We start from the raw sequence: 19188 nt of genomic DNA, 5'->3' as shown, positions 1-19188 counted from the left end.
AATTTTTTTTTTTTTGTTTGTTTTTTGGTAAATAAAATCAAACTCTGCGTGGATTCGAGAACTTAAACCAGAACATTTTATTTCCTTTCCATCCTCACCACACAGGAGCAGTTTTGTCTTAAATACAAACAAATCCAAACTGTAATACAGAGTGCATTCCAGGAGTCAAACAGTCATTCAGAGGGAGGGGGTAGAAGGGGGGTTGGGGGTAGAAGGGGGGTTGGGGGGAGGAGGAGGTGGGGAGGTGGGTTGCATCAGGATGGTTTTACTTCTGGGCAGGCATGAGGTCGTCGATGGACTGGCCCTTCTCCAGCTTCTTCTCCATCTCCACCAGCAGCTTGATTCCATCCACCACCATCTGCACCAGCTCCACCTCAGAGAAGCCCAGTCTGTCAGCATTGGAAATGTCAAAGACTCCGCCCACAGCAGCTGTGTCCACGCCACCTGACGGCAACAAGACCGAACAATAAAATCAGAAGCGCATCAAAAAGAAGCTTGCCACCATTTCCAAATACAGGACAAAGTGTGTGTTCACAAAGACAAATAAATACGTTTATACACACCTGTTCCACGTTTCTGAAGCCTCAGCCTCTTGAGAACTTCCTCAAACTTGGCGTGTTTGCTCATGTTGGGCAGCTTTACGTGCACACCTGCACGCAGGCCGGTGCCCAGGTTAGATGGACAGGTGAGGATGTAGCCCAGGTGCTCGTTCCACATGAATGCATGGCCTCTCTCCTTGAACAGGTTCTCGATCTAAACAACACAAACAGGTTCATAAAGTCCTTCTGCAGAGCAGACGGTTCTCTGTTCACTTCGGTCTTGTGTGAAGGTGTTTCCACTAACCTTGGTGAGTCCAGTACAGAAGCGTTCAAACACTTCCTTCATGTTGCCGCCTTTCTGCATGGAAATCACACGCAGGTGGTCCTCCTCATTCACCCAGACCAGGAATGTCTTGTTGTCGTTGTGCCTTCAGACAGAAGACATTCAGTTTCACTCAGTAAAATCTCCCAGGACAAAAGTACACAAGGTTGGCTGAGAAGTGACAGTGAAGATGACGCCTCACCAGATGCCTCTGGCGTCGGGCCAGTCGCGGGCCATCCCTGAGGCCAGCAGCAGAGGGGACACTGGCTTGTCAAACAGGAAGTGGTCGTCAATGAGCTGCTGCTGCTCAGCATCAGTCATGTTCTTCAGGGCGTAGTATTTCCCCTTCAGGTCGCCGGTCAGGGAGGCCAGAGCTGCAGAGAGAGACAGTTTAAAGATCCCAAACCCAAATACAGGCAGCCATATTGGATTGTCACCCTGTGAACGACTTGCTTCAGTGTGGGAGGGCAAATTCAGGTTGACCTTCAGTGTACGGCATTATAATCTGTCATCTGTCATCTCTCGTGCTGCCACTAGAGGGCACCCACTGCTACACAAATGAGACCAACCAGCATCATGCTGACATTAGGGGATCCCTGATCAGACCACAGCCTTCCACTCTAATGCTGCTCACAACACAGTCATTCAGCTGCAGCCATGTCTCCATCTGAACGCACAGCAGTCATTATAACTGACAGTCAGCAGGGACAGAAGCAAAGCACCTGCGCTTAGTAACCAAATGTCCTCTTTACCTTCGATGGACAGCTTCTCCACAGCGCGTCTCTCTCCTCTGCTGCAGTGCGGAGGCAGGCAGAAGCCACAGATGCTGCGGCCTGTTCGGACACGGGAGCTCAGGACGTAGTTGGGGTCCAGATCGTCACCACCCTGTGGAGGACAAGACCCGTTAGCCTCTCTTCAGTCCCACAGTTACATTCAGTCCTGTGCACTGACAGGAATGTGGTACCTTCAGGTTGCCTGAGTTCAGGTCAGTCTTGTGCTTGTCTGTGGGTTTGTATCCTCCATGTCTGTCCTCGATCACGGGGTCCAGCAGCTCTTTGAAGACCTCGTATGTCTCCTCGTCTCCAGCAACACAGCCTACAGTCATGATGAAGGGATGGCCTGCACACAAAGTCAACAGGGTCAGCGAAGACCGGACAGAAGGACAGACAAAACAACATCTTCACTAACTCAATGTGCCGAGTGTCATCAGGTCTCAGGATGTGACTGTACCAGGATTATCAATCCCTGTCTGAATGACACCATCTATGGTGAAGCCGTTGGGTGTAGCCCGCTCTCTCAGCTTCTTGTACATGTCCAGGCTTAAGAACTTGGCCATATGGTTGTTGTGCTGGCTGAGATCTGGGAACTCGTCCTCAGCCGACAGCCTCTTCAGCGTCAGCTTGGCCACACTCTCAGAACTAAACAGAAACACAGTCTACATGGTGAGGGGAGGCCAGCTGCCTTACTTCACTGACCCGTTCATCAGAGTGCTCCTCTGAATGTTTCAGCGTGAGACACACTGCAATCTAACTGGCCTCATGGAACAGTGAAAGCAGCAGTGGATTATCAGCTGCTGCCCTGCACACATTATGTAACACTGGGATTGTGTAGCCTTTGCTGTAAAGAGGAGCAATGCTGCCCTGGTAATGCAGGCCCCTTTAGAGGAGGGCGACAGTTTCTAACTGTTTCAGCTCAACACACGTCTGAAAATGCTGCTCACAGTTTATCCCCTCGGCAAGGTCACAGTGCAGAAAGCTGTTAGTGTTCCCCTCAGGAACACGACGCACCGAGCGCCGCTGCGGCCATTAAACGCGCTCGATCAGGCATAACAGATGGCGGTTTGGCCGAAAAGCCGCTTGGGTTTTTACCTGGGTTATCAACCCCAGTCTGAATGACATCATCCAGAGTAAATCCACTGGGTGTCTGTTTGCTCCTCAGCCGCTCGTACATAGCAGGAGTCAGGATCTTGGCCATATGATTGTTGTGTTTGCTGAGGTCCGGGTACTCCTGGTCCGAGGTGAATTTCATCTTCATCTGGTTGTGCGTGTTACCGAAAGGCATGGCTGATCCCTGGGCGGAGGATGGAGGGAAGAGACGGTGAAAAGCAGCGAAACAGACCTCATGCAAAGTGTGCAAAACCAGCATCAAGTCCACAGCTCACAGCGACATTATTGTGGATTTACATTTTAGCTCAAGTAACCGAACCAGCGCAGACAGACGCTGAACAATCCCGCAGTGAAACAAGTGCCCTGAACGCGTTTAAACAGGTGCCGGAATGTGCATCCGACACGTTAAGTGAGCATCCTATCATTTTATATTATCCTATCAAAGTCTGTCAGCTAACACGGATGCTTGTGGTGGGTCGAGGCATTCATAAGACCAAGAGAATCTGTCTCCGCTATCATTTAATGTTTAAAAGCCAAGGATTCTCCGCCAGGGTGACGGGGTTCTGACTGAACGAACGATCCTACCTGTTGTCGTCGGATTTGTGGACTACTACTACTACCAGTGGTCGATACAAAGATCCCTATGTTTCCGGCCGAGGAGCTCACACACCACCAGCAGCGTCCCAGCAGCTCTCCGCTCAGACTCCTGACTTGAGATGGTGATTTATAGCGGACCGTCTCTCCTCCCATTGGTCAGTATTTGTAGTCCATTCATTCAATTGGCCGCGCTGCTTTGGCTGCCGTGCGTGAAGTGGGGACTCCTTCTGCATGCACAGAATGCAGCGCTAACGCAACCTTTAGTGCAATTTACAAATAATCTAAAATTATTATAAGATGTCACGTGTTCAGTGGAACTGAAGTTACGTTCAAGTGATCCTGTGTAAATCTATGAATTCCACAACTAATCAAACTAAATATGATCTTGTGATATTAATTGACTTAAAGGAGTAACAATATAAATTTACCGTTAAGAACTTAAGTACTGTTTTGAGGTACTTTATTTTAATATTTGACAGCTATTTAATTAAATAGAACAACAAACAAAAACAAGAAATGTAAATACAAAACATGTGACCATCTCATGAATTATTTGTTATGAACAGCCTATCATATCATCATTGGTTAGTTAGCACCACTTTGATCAGCGAAGATAAAATGCGTCAATACTAAAACAAAATGACCAATAATGTTACACTTGAGGCATCCCTTTCAGTTTTGATGCTTTACGTGCAAATTCCTACCAATACTTCTGTACTTTTAAGATTTGTTTTTCTGTACTTTTATAATTTTTTGTTGTTAATTTTTTAACTTACAGCTTTTCCTACAATTTAACACGGTGTAATATTCATAATACAAATAATAAAATATATATTTTGGGGGGGTCCGTGTGTCTGCGTCTGTAAAGTGTTCGCTCTCTCCTCATACATGAACAAAACAACTTTGCGGCAGCTGCGGATGAGAAGCAAACGTAGCAGATTTACAGATCATCTGGACTGTCTCTTTGCATCCACTTTATCGACGACTCGCGTTTATGAATCCATGAGGCGGCTCAGTATCCGGTTCTGTCGACTCAACTTCCTCCGAAAACAACACCACGTGTGGCGATTGAATGGGTCGCTGTCAGTGCGATCCACATGCATCGTTAGGAGCAGAATTTGCCGTTTACGGACCGCAGTTTGTGTTCGTTTGAGATCCAGAAGCCAACACACGTCACTTACAGAGAAGGTAGGCCGAGAGTCGCCAACGGTTCTGTTAACTGCGAGGCGTAACGGCTGCGGCTAGCTAAGGTTAGCATGTTAGCTAGTTAGCATGTCGAGCTGGCGTTAAAACACAAAATTCTGTTGTACTCGTTAATAAATCGTGCTCCCAGACATTTTGCACTGTGACGTTTCTGGCTTTACTTTGATGTTGTCTTAATACTTAGCAACATTTAGAAAGCGAAGTTAGAAATAACTGAAATAGTTTATAACATGTAAAAATGCGACCCAACAATGTTAGCTAAGTTAACGTTAGCTACCTAACGGTCCTCCGTCATCGATAAATTAGCTATTTAACGTTAAAGAAAGCCTTCCTCTGATGTTGTGTCCAAGTCTGTTTTCCAACGATTCTCATTTTACGTTATTTTAATGTGGGTTTGAACTTAACTCTGACTTCAGTAAGTTGAGCCAATTAACGACGCCCCTAAAAAATGAAGCCGAATCACAGAGGGCAGGGAAGGGAAACAGACTTCAACACAAATTCAGAATTATTCCAAGAAATATGAGAAGTGCAGTCGAATAGAGACAGCATTCAGTCATCTCAGCTCACATGTTCTCCATGTTGTCCGACATGTTTTCGTCCGTTTCTCTGCCGCGGTGAAAAGCAAAGCGAACCCGCCCGTGTCTCTCTGAAGTGAAGCTTATCCACAGCAAACGAAACGATCGTTGTTCTTCAGTTTGAAGTTCTCACTTTTTTGAAGAATAACTGCTTTTTATGCGCGTGACCCGTGCGGTGGGACAGGCGGTTACCGTGGCAACAAGAGGCCCCTGCTGCCAGCATCAGCTGGGACGGTCCAGCTTCAGTGAAACTTCACGTAAATAACGTATTTGTGTGTGCTCATCAGATGGTAACTGTTTATATCAGATTACACCACGAAGGAGAGATTTGCTGGTCCCGGGGAGTCCTTTTACAAAACATAAAACCTCTGTGGCTCCAGAGGGACCTGAGAGGAGACTTGAGGTTTAAAAGTTTGCCTTCAGTGCTGTGTTAATGTCACACAGGACAGATGCTAGAGACAGGAGAGGTTCCCATGTTTTGACTTGAGATATTTAATATAACAAGGAGCCGCACAACAGTTTGCTTGGTATTTGACCAGGATAAGCAACAACCACAGCCCACATATTCAGTTCTGGTGCAGTGAAACAGAGAAAAGCAGAAGATCCACACGTTGGGCAGACACACTGACATGTCTGTGCTCTGTGTGTTCCAGGCATGGGTATTCAAAATAAGATGCTGCTTCATGCTGTTTGTTGACCAGTAGTTTGCTAACCTGAGCACTCTGACCTCCTCGTCGCAGGGTGGTCACCATGAGCTTTGTGGAGTACTCGGACTTCATTCAGGACGGGGACGTTGCCATCGTCTACCTGAGCCACGACTCCATGATGCCAGTCAAGGTGCAGCAGGGCGCCCAGACGCAGACGCGCTACGGAGTCATTCGCCATTCCTCAGACCTGATCGGTAAGCGTTACGGGTCGAAGGTCACCTGCAGCAAAGGTGGATGGGTCCATGTGCTTCACCCCACGCCGGAGCTGTGGACGGTCAGCCTGCCACACCGCACCCAGATCCTCTACACCACCGACATCGCCACCATCACCATGATGCTGGAGCTGAAGCCGGGATCCGTCGTCTGCGAGTCAGGTGAGGGTTAAGCATCACATCGCATCCTGGAAACACCTGTCAGGAACCTTAATATGAATATGACACAAACGATGCTAAATGGCAGAATGAACGAAAATGGCACCGAGCGTGATATCGAAGATGGTAATGCAGAATGATTTTTAAAGCTCAGTATGATTCACATTCTTACAGAAATGTGTTTTAATGGATTATATGAAGCATCAAGGTGGGACTCTGTGTAATGAACTGGATTATTTTGGGGCTTTGAGCTGTGTGGCTGCAGTGGTACAGGAGGGCAGAGAAGCATATGTAGGGTTAATGTGCACATGGGGGTCCCTCTGGTTTCCCCACGATAGACGTTGTTTAAAACTGAAGACAGTGTCAGGCAAGCCTGAGAAAGGCTTAGTGATGTCCTCCTTTTCAGAGACACACTTTTATGTAAGGCTGTCTAAATGGCAAACTCTCTCCACACGAGACAAACATCTTCATTATGCGCTTTATACCACAAACTGAATGAAAGAGAGTAGAGTGAGTCACTGTGGGGGAAGTCTCACTCTGACCTTCACTCTAAGTATCTACAAGGTGGAACTGCTTTGAACCCTTTGCATCACCTTCTGCTGGCTTTATTCTATAATCTTTCATTCTAATCTTCCTGCTTTCACCTTTTAGCGTGCTGTTTTATCCCTCCTCAGCTGCTGATATTAAACATTACGTCACAGCCACAGATGTGCCCGAGTACATTATGTAACACAGTATGTGACACCGTTTCCCTCCCCTCTGAGTCTCCCTCGCCTCCTGCTCCGACCACTGCTTCGCCTCCTGCTCCGACCGCTGCTTCGCCTCCTGCTCCGTCCTCCATTTGTTTAATTGCAGTCACTCAGGAGTGTGTCAGTGTGTTTACAGGCAGCCGCTTCTGTTTCTTTCAGTCTGAGGGCAGCGAGTCTGGGAGGGGGATGGGAGAGGACCTTAATTTGGTGCAGTACTTCAGCTTATTGATGGTACTTAGTGAACGTGTGTGTGCGCGTGTGTATGTGCGTGCACTAGTGGAGATTGGAGGGGTGATGAATGAGTCCTGTGGGAAATCTGTTGAGTCAGCACACTCACTAACAGTATGGAGAGAGCTGCACTGGAGTCATATAGCACAGGCGCTCTTTGCATCCACATGTGTGCGTTAGATTGAAACCATCTCTGTGGTTTTGATGGTTTTAAATCCACAGTGATAATGGTTTAATTATCTGATTAAATGCCCAGTTTATTAACTCGCCTCTGGAATGCAGCATTTTATTAGCTCGTCATTATAACACTTGAGTGTCATTATGTGTCGACGAGGTGCTAATCAGTGTTTTGTACGACCCAGTGGCGACTCATACCGTTCAGCATTACAGTGGTTAACCGGTACACGGCGTGCTGTGGAGGGTCATTTCGTTCCCCCTCGGCCTGCATGTGGAGGAGTCACCTTGTGGAGGTGGTTGTTCTGGCTGGCCAAGTGTTTGGAGCTGTTTGCTTTGCGTTTTATTTGTCTCCGCTTGTATCAGGGCTTCATGTCAGGCAGCAGTGCCAACATACTCGATAAATACTCACCGTGACTCCAAGGGCTTTTGAGTCACAGTGTTAAAGCTGTACAAAAATGTCAAGTACAAGTACAGACGGTATGATGACCCACCGACAAAGAGACCTCGAGTCCAGTTCAGTGCAAACAGTTGCCATGTAGTCAGAAGGAATCGCTGATACGTTCTGAGAGACTCGCGTAATGTTCTGATTGACGTGGAACAGGAAGGAAGTGGCGGCTTAAATATGGGAACATTTCTGTGTCGCGTATCGAGCTGATTCACCTCAACATTTTGAGTCCGAGTGCTTTTCTACAGACACAGAAGAGAGTTAATGACGGGAGGACGGCACCAATTGCCTGCTGGGAAAATATTTCTGTGACCTCTGTGACCTTCTCATCCATTTAATAGTAAATGGAGAACAGAAAGCAGGGATGACCTGCAGTTCAGGTCAGCTGTCCCCTCCCCCACCCACATTTCCCTCATGGCTTCCTCTCGTACTGTAGCTGCTCACTGCTTGACATCACGACAGAAGCTCTCATTAAAGGGCAGTTTCACCGTTGTTTGTGCAGCCATCTTCAGTAGCGGAAAGACCGACGACAACCTGAGATTTCAGTGTGTTTCATCGTTTCTGTCCGCGATGAAGAGCAGCTGCTTAATGTGGCCAGCGGCTCCAAATCCTGCAGCTGACTCATTTCTCAGAGGTCAAACTGAGGTGAATTTCCTCTTCACGAAACCCTCAAGTACACATGGCTTGACACCACTTCTTTATTTCATGATCCAGATAGCATCACACAGTACTGATACTGACTCAGTGCATGTTTTTAGCCTTTAGGTCCGCCCAGTGTTGACCCCGTGGTCACAGATTTGAGTAATTTCCTCTTTGATAGCAGAGATGAGAACAACAGAGATGTTAGTAAAACATTAATATGCACTTTGTACAGATCTGTAAACATATTGTAAAAAATGTAAAATACTCAAATTCCACTTGGGAGTCACTGATGACTCAGCAGCTGCTGAGCGTCAAAACATTTTTACCTTCAGAAGCAGTTTGTCACGATTTGTCTTTTTGTTGCTTTGTCGTGGGAGTGTTTCATGCTTCGTCTTTGCTTGGAGGAGTTTTTGACTTCTTGTTTCCATCTCCTGCATGAAGAGCTTCATCTTTGTCTTTTTCCTGTTACTGCTGCAAGTTAACACGTCGAATCGGATCGTAGCTTCCCGTCTTCCGATCTGTTCTTGATTGAGTAGTCACTATTGTTTTGGTGTATCTCTAATCTGAATTAAACTGTGTGTCAGCCTGGGACTGCAGGCAGATGATGTGCGGGTTTATAGGAAAGTCTTTGTTGGACTTGAAGACTGTCTCACATTCCCAGTGTAATAACTTGTCTCCAGTTACAGACACTCTAACAGCACCAGACCATTTTTGTTATTAAATTTGTCCTCTTCCAGATTGTTCCAGTTGGGTGGAAAATGCACTTTGTGTACTCAGATCCCTCTGCTGATGAATAAAAACGTCACTTTTTAGAACAAAGATCGGGCATTTGTGCTCTGTGATCACATTTCATTTTGAATTTACAGATTTCTGACATGATTTCAGACACAATTCAATTTGGCTGCGATCCATCCTGTTCATCAGGATGAGCCCCGATGGAAACACGGAGCCCGGAGTCCAGAGTCTGGAGTCGGGTTCTGTTTGTGTGGATCAGGTTCAGGCAGTGTTCATCAGTGAGACCGAGCCACACAGCTGCTTCCTCTCAGCAGAGGCGGAGGAGGCGGAGGGGGTGGTGTTCAGCCTGTTTGACAGCCTTACAGCGTCATGGTGGTAGTGATGAAGGCTTGGTTAGCCAAATAATAATAAATCAAGATCTATTTTGATGAATGACTCATCATTTAAACCTCTCAAACCAAATCACAGCTTCTCGTTAGTGAAGATTTGCTGCTTTTTCTTTGACTGTAAATTTAATATCTTTGGGTTTTTGAGTGTTGCCAAAAGGGCAGCTGTTGTGGGTGTTTCCCACCATTTATTAGGGCCGTCCACAGCACCATGTTTGGCTGCCTTGTGTTCTGTATAAACTGTTATCACATAGCTGACGGTGTTTTGTCTTCGCTCTAACAGCCGGGAGCGACTGTGATGTCGGCGCCCGAGCTGTATGTCGCTCTTTGCCTTTGTTGATATGTTGTTAGCCTACGTTTAAAAATACAAAACGTTTCCAACAAACAGTCAAATATTTGTGTCCACGCCTGCATTTTATAGATGATTAATTGAATAATTGGTGGTTTCAGATCTGCACCGCCTGCAGATCTGTTTGTTTCTGGTCCTGGTCACGTAGTTCCTGAAAACTCCTGCTGACTGCAAGGGAAACCAATGGGAGTGAAAACATAACTTCCTTAGAGATGATGACCCATAGAGATAATGATGCAATGCAACAATACAACAATATGAAAACAAACAGCGTCAGGAGCTGCCACAGAGCTGAAGCCACGACTCATAGCCTCCTCGTTTTTGTTCTGCAGTTGATAAACATGTGGTGCTCAGAACTTCCAGTTCAGTGACAGAACAATCGGCACAGTTAGACCTTCACCCAGAGCGATAAAAATGTTGTCTTTATCACTAATCAAGTCATAATTAGCTTCCTCTCTCTCTCTTTTTCTGCTGCTGCCATTTCCAGCTTTTGCTTCCAGCTTAACTCTGCTTATTTACATCAGTGTGAGGTTTGCTGCATCCGTTCACAGCGTCCCGTTTGCTGTTCCCAGCGCAGACCGTCGAGCTCAGCACTGCGAGCTTTTAGCAAGTCAAAGTGCGGCTGAGGGGTAAACACTGAACTCTTTGTCGCCAAACAAAGGCAGCGGTGACGTAATATCAGGAGAAGACGGAGGTGGGAGGAGGACGGGATCCAGTTGTGTGCTTGACCCCCCCAGCCTTATCCACTAGTCACATGACTGCTGTTATTTCTCTTCCTGTAAAACCACACACAGTCACGTCCTTCTTTCACAAACTGCACATGAGGGGCGTTAAGGGCCGACCGCCGGGCCCCGAGGGCCCACTCAGCTTATCGAGTGCTGAGAAGTCCAGACTGAAGACGTGGTGTCGGAGAGACAGCTGTGAGCTCTTTGTGTAAACGTCATTTCTGAGACACAACAAGACGCTCACGGCTTCACCTTCACACTTCAGTGAGGAAGTAGAATTTGACCTTTTTCTTTATCTGTGACCAGACATTTTCAGAGAGGCCTGCTCAGTCAGTTTCAATGCAACAAAACAATCTTCCACGTGTCACTTCTGCTCTGTGTGTCCTCGTACTGTTTTACCAGGGATGGATGAGCGATGGCTTCATGTTTCAGGGTAGAAGAAATCATTTTAGAAAACGGAGCCCATTTATCTTTCAACACAGTCCTGTCCTACAGCTACACCCACTCAGTCCCAGCGAGTGTGGAGCATACAAACATCTTCTTTGTTGGCATCTTGGACCTCCAGAGAGTGGTCCACAACAACATCATCATCATCATCACTGTCAAAATGGCAACCGCTGAGCTCCTTCATGTCGAGGAAGATGAATCTCTTTTTGCATCATCACTCAGAGTGTTGAGGTGCACGTGAGGGGAAGCAGAGCTGAATAACTCGTATAATAACAGCACATCAAACTGTACCTGTTCTGTCTGAAACATTGGCGTTATTTTAACTGTTACCTAAAACAACATTTTCTCTGTGTATTTGTCACAAATGCACCAAACCTTTCGTCACTTTTGATAGATTTAAGGCCACACAAGCACATGATGTTTATTTTTAAGAATTTCTCCGAGTCCCTGCTGTTCTCACCGTCCCTGCGGTGTCCGTGTTGTAGGGACGGGCAGCGGCTCCCTTTCCCACGCCATCCTGCGAACCATCGCCCCCACGGGTCACCTGCACACGGTGGAGTTCCACCAGCAGCGGGCGGAGAAGGTGGTGGAGGAGTTCAGGGAGCACCGCGTGGATCATCTGGTCACCGTCAGGAACCAGGACGTGTGCAAAGACGGGTTCGGGGTGGCCGGGGTGGCAGACGCCGTCTTCCTGGACATCCCCTGCCCCTGGGAGGCAGTGAGACACGCCAAGGCTGCCATGAAGAAACAAGGTAGGACACCTGCGTCTGTGTGTGTGTGTGAGAGCTGTGACATTAGCACTCAACCAATCAAATCCTTCTAAAATGGTGTCTGTTGTCTGCCACGTCTGTTTCCTGTTTAAAAGGAGCTTTAAATGTTATGAAATTTATAACAAATAGCTGAATAGTGTAGTTAAAATTTACATAACAGCAAACACAGATTTTGTTGCGTTGTGGCACCTGTGTATGGGAGCGTATGTACAGTGTGTGTGTGTGTGTGTGTGAGTGGGGCCTCAGAGGATTCATTCAGCATCACCTGACGCTGACTTTACTGTGACTCGTCCTGGCTCAGCAGGAAGCGTCGTGACTGTGACTGAGCACATTTTAAAATACCAGCCAGTGAATTTATTTTCCCCGCCGGCCGCCTCACCCTGCAGTCCCAGAGCGCCCATCGATCCTCGCCAACACACATTAATTTTGTCCTTGTCTGTGTGTGTGTGTGTGTGTCCATGGGCACAGAATAAACCGAGCCACTGAGGCAGAAAACAGAGTGACGACCAGCCGCATGTTGAGGCAGGCTGGCAGCTCGCTCAGGTGTTCAGAAGTAAAGTCAAGGTTTGTGTTAGGCAGCCAGAGCTCATAGCAACACGTCCTTTCTCATAAACATTCAGGTAATTTGTTAAGGATGCGCCAGATTGAACCTGTACTGCCCATGGAGTGTTGTTGTGTTAGCATCCTACCCTGCCACCACATCCACTAAAATCGCTTTGCTCAAATCACTTTATCCAATGAGCTGACTGAAAAAAGAGAACAGTTGGATGAACCGTTTATGAGCCTAAAGGTCTCGGGTGTTCCTGAGGCACATAAATGCAGCATTTTAAAAAGTAAGCTCCAGTATGAAGAGGAACGCAGGAGGAGTGAGGATGCTGCTCTCCCTCCTCCTCTCTGAATCCCTTTTAAGGTGCCACTGCTGCATATTCCTTTCGTGAGCTGTTGACACACACACACACACACACACACACACACACACACACATACACACATACACACACACACACATATACACACATACACATACAGATAAACAGAGTGCAGCCATTGTAGGAGCAGTCTCATGACCATACAGGGTTATGCTGCAGGGAGAGAGCTGGTCAATGTGGCTCCATAAGGAAAGACTTGATTTACTTCCCACTGCTCAGGCTGCATGTTTTCTCCAGAGAGCCGGAGCCAAGCTGAGCACCAGGGCCCCCCTGAAATGATTCAACCAAAGGCCACCAGATAGAAAAGTTAACAAGATTCCCCTGGCGAAGGCCTGAGGTGTTGTGCCCACATGGGAGGAAGGTATTTTCTTTTGTTAAAGTGACTGTCAGGGTGGAAAGAAAAAACACCTAAAGACAAGAGAAGACAGGAAAGCACAAACTGCAGGAGGCAAGACATGTTCTTTTCTTTGTCTGGACAGACTGACCCCAGATCTGTTCTCAGGCTCAGGATGAAGTTGCTGAAAGCTTGTTTAAGACGAGGGGCAGTGAAATATTCCTCTTTTTCTCAGAGTTGTAATTCTTCTGATTTTTTGGCCTGCAGCCTGGGCCCCTTTTTAGCTGCTCTCTGTGAAGGACCGTGGAGCCTAACAGTCCCGACCCCCCACGCCAACACCACCACCCCGCCCTCGCTGCCCACTCAGAGACTCTTTATTATGCAACCATAAAGCAAACATGAACACAAACACTCAACAGCCTGATAAGGATTCATAGTTGTACGCATTTATAGATCCTCAGATGTGGACTTGAGGCAGCTTGAGGCGCCCTTGTATAATGATCAACCCGACCCCTCCCTGTGTGTTCGTCCTGGTTGCTGGGAGACCATTGAGTTGTGTTTATGGCCGTCTCGAGGGAGAACACTGGTCCTGTTAGCCGAAGGAACGACTGCTATCTGAAGCATCCCATGATGTTCACCAGCCACAACAAGGCTGCCCTCTGCAGAGCCGCTGCTCGCCGTTACGCGTTGATGGCTTCAGAATTTGAAGTTTGAATCGCAGACGTCAGCCTGCCGCTCATTGTTAGCGCAGATTAAGTAAGATTAATCACACAGACTGCGACACAGATGGGTTCTGTGACCCTCTGAAGCTCGATAGGTGAAAGAAGACACATTTGTGGTGATTAGAAGGCAAGAAGAATCATGTGGAAGTCGAAACGCTTTTATTTATACGTCTTGAACTTGAACGTGACTCGCTGGCAGACATGCAGTAGATGTGCTGAGCAGTGAAATTAAAACACAACCGTACAGAAAGACAGTATTAGCTATTAGGTTAATAGATTCTACACATGAAGAGGTTCCAACTAGCGCCATCATCAGGCCAGTGCTGTGACTGCACTGCACCTGCAAACTGTACACTTCCTGCTGAGCAGCTACCAGCAGACAGACTCAGTCTGGGCTTAGATTCACCAGGTGGACTTAAATCATCTTAAAAGTGAGGATATGTCAGTGCTGTGTCCATCTTGTTTCTGCGGTGGCAGAAAAATCAGCTGACGCAGTTTTAACGTGACATTTAATAATATATATTTTTTTAAATTAGTCATTTAAAAGTTAGTAAACTAATTGTGATTTTCACAGATTTTTTTATGCCCCACCTGCACAAATTGATTCTTTTCTTCATCCCCTTGAAATTATTTCTCACCCATTCAGAGTGAGACCACTCTGAACGCTGAAACTGGTTGGTTGTGTTTCGTTAACCTCGACTCCTCCCGTCTCCAGCTGCACAGGTCAGAGCCACATTCTTCCCTCTGCAGGTCAGCGGGTGAAAGTGTTGTTGTCCCGTCGCTGCGGCGTCACACTGCGGCGTCACACTGCGATCCCAGCGGGGTTTCGTTTGGAGCCGAGAGGCCACAGCCGGCATCTGGTCTCTGGTCTCGTCCTCGGACTCCAGTCTGGAGCCTGGCAGGTCACAGGCCTGCTTTGTTAAGGAAAAAAATCTGCTTTGAAAGTGCTTATGGGTGCAAGAAAAACAAATTATTAATAGTAGTAATAGTATCATGGGTTTCCCTTGAGTGAGTCTCAGTTTCTGAGTCCATATTGAGTTTATGAGTCTGGTTTAGATTATTTATCTTTGTCCATGACTGGTTTGTTTTTTTCTTTTTTTTTTGAACGGGCTGCACACAGCGATAACAGTGAAAATACACTCCTTCTACTCTCCTCTCTGAGATGTCTGAAACTTTGAGGAAGATTTAAAATGCAATCATGGTAAATGGTGTGATATTTCTGAGTATCCTTATTCATTAAGGGACCCTTCTTCTGTTCCCACGACGCTAAATTAGCATATCTGTTCCTAATCATGGTTAGTTTAGGTTATGTTATGTTGGGAGGTGTTGTCCTCGGTTGTGGACTTTCTTTAACCCGCTATAGCGGCTTTTCTGTCGTCATTAATTCATCGGCAAACACGCTGACATGTTGCCAGGCGTCTCACATTACCAAATATAACTCCATCCTGTTGCTGGACAGGGTGCCTATTCGGCCTGTTTGACATGAGGTGATGCCTGCCAAAAATATCAGCCGTGTTTGATAACAGTTGGGACATCCAAAATGAGATCCGAAACGTGGAAGGTCAGTTAAAAAGCGTAGACGGGGGGGCTGGGGTGATTTTCTTTCTAAATATCCCCAGAAACACTGATTTGGTGCTTCACAGGGCACAAGTTCTTCTTGATCTTGATATCATGACGTAGTTGAAAAGACAATGATTTTAGACATCTAGCATACAGCTAACACCTTTCAGCATCCCAGAAAGCCAGAAAAACACTTCAGACTTTTTTGATACATCATCTGGGAACCTCGAATGTCTGCACAAAACGTTGTCCCGAACCATCCAGTAGACGTGGATCTGATTCTCTGGATTGAGTGCAAAGTTCAGCGAACTGCGTCTGATTCAGCCTCTGGGGACCATAAAATGTTGGACCGGACCAACATTAAGACGAGTCCAGCTGGCCCAAAAGGAGACAACAGTTGGTTGTCAAAGGAATGAGGCGTGTTTGTTTGTTACTGACTGTCCAACAACTGTTCTGTCCGTCTCTCTGTGTCCCCAGGAGGTCGAGTGTGTTCGTTCTCTCCATGCATAGAGCAGGTTCAGAGGACGTGTGAGGCCTTGGCAGATGAGGGCTTCGAGGAGATCAGCACCCTGGAGGTCCTGCTCAGAGTCCACGATGTGCGGACCGTCTCCCTGCCGCTGCCCGACTTTGGCCCGGACCCCTCGGCTAAGACTCAGCCCGATGGCTTAGAGAAAACACCCTCCACCTCGGCTCCAAACCAGACCGCCGTCACCCTGAAGACCACCACCCCTCCCAGAGAAATACCAGGTCACACAGGGTACCTCACCTTCGCTACCAAACCAAGAACCTAAACCTCTCAGTGATTTTTCTCCACTTTTCACTGCCAGTAAAAGGCTTTATAATGGCTCCAGTGTGTTTTCCATGTACATTAATAGGACTGTGATAATCCAGCAGGGTACCAGGGTCCTCCTGGTCCTCCACGTCCCGGCTGGCACTGGAGCACCGACAGGATTTACGGTGGTGTGTTACATAATGTTCAGCTCCTGTCACTTGGCACCAGTTGGTTGCTTGCATCAAGCAAGAGTGAAAATCATTCGACTGCGACTTCATTTGAGAAAAATATACGTTGTTTTTTTCTTTTAGTCACACCTGATAAGAGGCCTCCCCTTTTATAAGAATCTCTTTTAATCAGTGTCTTCGTTTGTTGGGGGAAGAAATAGACTTATTTTTTCCTTTTTTGCACTTTTGTATTTAGGTAAATACAATAAATGTGTGAAGAGATCCTTGTTTTTCTTTGCCTTATCTTAATAAGTCCGGTGTTCCACCAGTTAATGTGACATCAGCCAATAACCAGACTGAACGTAAGTTCAGAACAGAAGTCAACAGATCGACACACTTGTCACCTGAACAAACTCCATCCTGATGATGATGCTTTTGGAAGCTGTGGGAAAAGCGAGATGGTGGACCTTGAGATGTGATCGTTTTGTCAGACGGTTTCCAAGTTGAAGGATGAACTTTAATGTGAAAGGTTTTTATTTTTGTTTATTCCTTCGTGTAAAAGCTTCATTCACGTTCAGCTGTCTTTAGTTAAAGTAATAGTTTCAGTTTGTCTCATGTCTGCACCATAAACATGAAGCTACTGCAGATTAGCAGTGAGGCTAGCTGTTTCCTCTCGTTTCCAGTCTTTATGCTAAGCTAGGCTAAGCTTCATATTGAATGCACAGATATGAAAGAGGTCAAATAAGAAAATTTACCCAAAAACTGTTCCTTCAGATTAAAGCTTTCTTTTCCTTTAATTGGGTAACAGATCAAAGTTTCATTTTCAAGACAAACTTTGAAAAGGCAGCAAAGAAAGGTCCTTTAACAGTAAAACAGACAGTATAGAGTATAAATAGACATTTATACAGTATAAGCACCCACACTACACAAAAGAACAAAGTATCTGGTGGAGATGCACATGAAAGTATGTCAGTTTTTAAGAAATATCCAAGAAGTTAAGAGTGCTGTTGTCCAACTCATGATTAAACTACATTGATTATCTCTGACACTTTCAAGTCTGTGCGACACATTAAACCTTCTTGTTTAATCCTTTCAGGTTTCGATATGTTTAATGTTCCCGTTAACTCGCGTCGCTCTCTGCTGAGGCTCAGCACCAAAAAAGGCAGCGAAGCGACTGCAGCTTCTGCTTCTTCCTCCTCCCAGACATCCACACAGTCACCTGCACCTTTCATAACCCGCCTGACTGCTGGCCTCTCTGAGAGGAAATCATCACTGCTTTTTGGACTCCGGCTGCTCCCATCCATCTTTGAGGGCCACTTTCTTCTCCGGAGCTTTACTGGAAGACTTTGTTCAGGGTTGAAATGTGCTGAACAAAAGACACACATTTGATCTGGTCTCATTGAATCAGGCCTTTTTTAAAAATGCTGTAACATCTGACTGCTGCCACTGTTATTAGTCAAAGCCTTGTGCTACATTTAGAAGCTGATGGTGTGTGCCGGGGACGTTACGGGCTGGTTAACGGTTTAATCCTGGGCTTTACTGCGGGTTATAAAAAGCTCGGTGGTTGTTTTAGTCTCCTGTGTTTGACAGCTTGCAGCAGTGTGTTTGACTGAGTGGCTGAGTGAGAACTGCCAGTTTTCCACTTCTGGACCAATCACAGCCTGAGATTCTGTTTTTATTGTTGATATATCACTGAAATTCACCAGCAACAAGACTCAAACTCACCTGGAGGTGTTACAAGCACCTGGCAGCACTGTAAATGATGTGTTAGTTGAAGTTGGAGTGAAATCAGGAAGCTCACAGATGATGAATAAGCCCCCGGTGGGCCTGGTAAACAGTGGAAACAGGGAAGTCGTTGAGCTGGAGAAATGACTGTTTGGGTGTCTTGAGTTTTCTGGTTTGTATTCCCCGATCAGCAGGGAGTGAGTGTGGGTGGAGGAAGTGAGTAACGCTCCCTGACGAGGAGGTAGGTGTTGCTGTGATTAAACCGGATTCGTCTTCGTGTTGTTAGGAGAGAGAAAAGGTTGTGAGGCTTCATGATGATACTGAATCTGCTGTCATTTTACCCTGCAAGTAAATTGAAAAAGAAACGTCCCAGCAAATATTTCCTTTTACTTCATGCAGTTAGCTGGAGATCGTTTGGTTTATGAGCAGTTAAAGCCGCACCGATCGATATTTATGTGTTTTCAGTGAGTGAGACGAGTCATGATAATCTCCTCAGTCTGCACTTCACCTTCGGCTCGGTGGCGTTTTAGCTTCTCTCAGCTCGTTGTTTTGGTTTTACAGCCGCAATTTTACTGCTTTGGTTCAGCTGATCAGCTTAGAGTCACTGAGCACCAAATCACCACCAGGAGGCTGACGGGAATATCATTCAGCCCTCCATTAAAGAAACACTCGCATCTCTGGTCAGCTTCCAGTAAGCTGAGTCATGTTTGTGAGTGAAAGCTGCATTTCCCTCCCGCAGACCAGAAGCTTCACGCAGCTGCCGAGGGTCTAATCTGCCCGGCCGAGGCTGGGAATAGCTGCTCTGAGCCGCTCGAAATCCTGCCTCCTAATCAGCTTGTCTTCTGCCCTCCTGAGCTCAGCGCTGAGACCCGGCAAACACTCAGGCCTGAAACCAGTGCTGCCAGAGTGTGAGGAGGGTGAGGAGGGTGAGGAGGGCGAAGAAGGAGAGGAGAGCGGGGAAGGTGAAGAGGGTGAGGAGGGCGAAGAGGGTGAGGAGAGTGAGGAGGGTGAGGAGGATGAAGAAGGAGAGGAGAGCGGGGAAGGTGAAGAGAGTGAGGAGGGCGAAGAGGGTGAGGAGGGCGAAGAAGGAGAGGAGAGCGGGGAAGGTGAAGAGAGTGAGGAGGGC

General features: G+C 46.8%; 2 protein-coding genes across 5 annotated transcripts; one reads left to right on the top strand and one right to left on the bottom strand.

Moving 5' to 3' along the window:
* Positions 1 to 27: 27 nt before the first annotated feature.
* ckba (creatine kinase, brain a) lies at positions 28 to 5271 on the bottom strand. 3 transcript variants are annotated; one of them, XM_046413650.1, is made up of 8 exons: positions 5115 to 5271; positions 2092 to 2279; positions 1826 to 1980; positions 1614 to 1746; positions 1064 to 1235; positions 844 to 967; positions 564 to 753; positions 28 to 444 (listed from the first exon to the last, which is right to left on the bottom strand). In XM_046413650.1, exons 1-8 carry the CDS (start codon positions 5135 to 5137, stop codon positions 266 to 268), a joined length of 1164 nt encoding a protein of 387 aa, XP_046269606.1. In that variant the 5' UTR covers positions 5138 to 5271; the 3' UTR covers positions 28 to 265. The 3 variants fall into 3 exon arrangements, with proteins under 3 accessions (XP_046269606.1, XP_046269607.1, XP_046269605.1); XM_046413651.1 differs by lacking the exon at positions 2092 to 2279 and adding an exon at positions 2730 to 2931 and having other exon boundaries at positions 5115 to 5237; XM_046413649.1 differs by lacking the exons at positions 2092 to 2279; positions 5115 to 5271 and adding exons at positions 2730 to 2931; positions 3333 to 3512.
* On the top strand, positions 4346 to 16619 carry trmt61a (tRNA methyltransferase 61A). 2 transcript variants are annotated; one of them, XM_046413653.1, is made up of 4 exons: positions 4346 to 4594; positions 5863 to 6203; positions 11569 to 11835; positions 15876 to 16619. In XM_046413653.1, exons 2-4 carry the CDS (start codon positions 5873 to 5875, stop codon positions 16187 to 16189), a joined length of 912 nt encoding a protein of 303 aa, XP_046269609.1. In that variant the 5' UTR covers positions 4346 to 4594; positions 5863 to 5872; the 3' UTR covers positions 16190 to 16619. The 2 variants fall into 2 exon arrangements, with proteins under 2 accessions (XP_046269609.1, XP_046269608.1); XM_046413652.1 differs by having other exon boundaries at positions 4348 to 4532.
* The last annotated feature ends 2569 nt before the right edge of the window (positions 16620 to 19188 follow it).

This window comes from Scatophagus argus, chromosome 15 (genome assembly GCF_020382885.2).
Source record: "Scatophagus argus isolate fScaArg1 chromosome 15, fScaArg1.pri, whole genome shotgun sequence".
In the NCBI taxonomy this organism is placed as follows: domain Eukaryota; kingdom Metazoa; phylum Chordata; class Actinopteri; family Scatophagidae; genus Scatophagus; species Scatophagus argus.
Note: the sequence above shows the minus strand (reverse complement) of the source record. Positions and strands in the feature narration are given on the sequence as shown.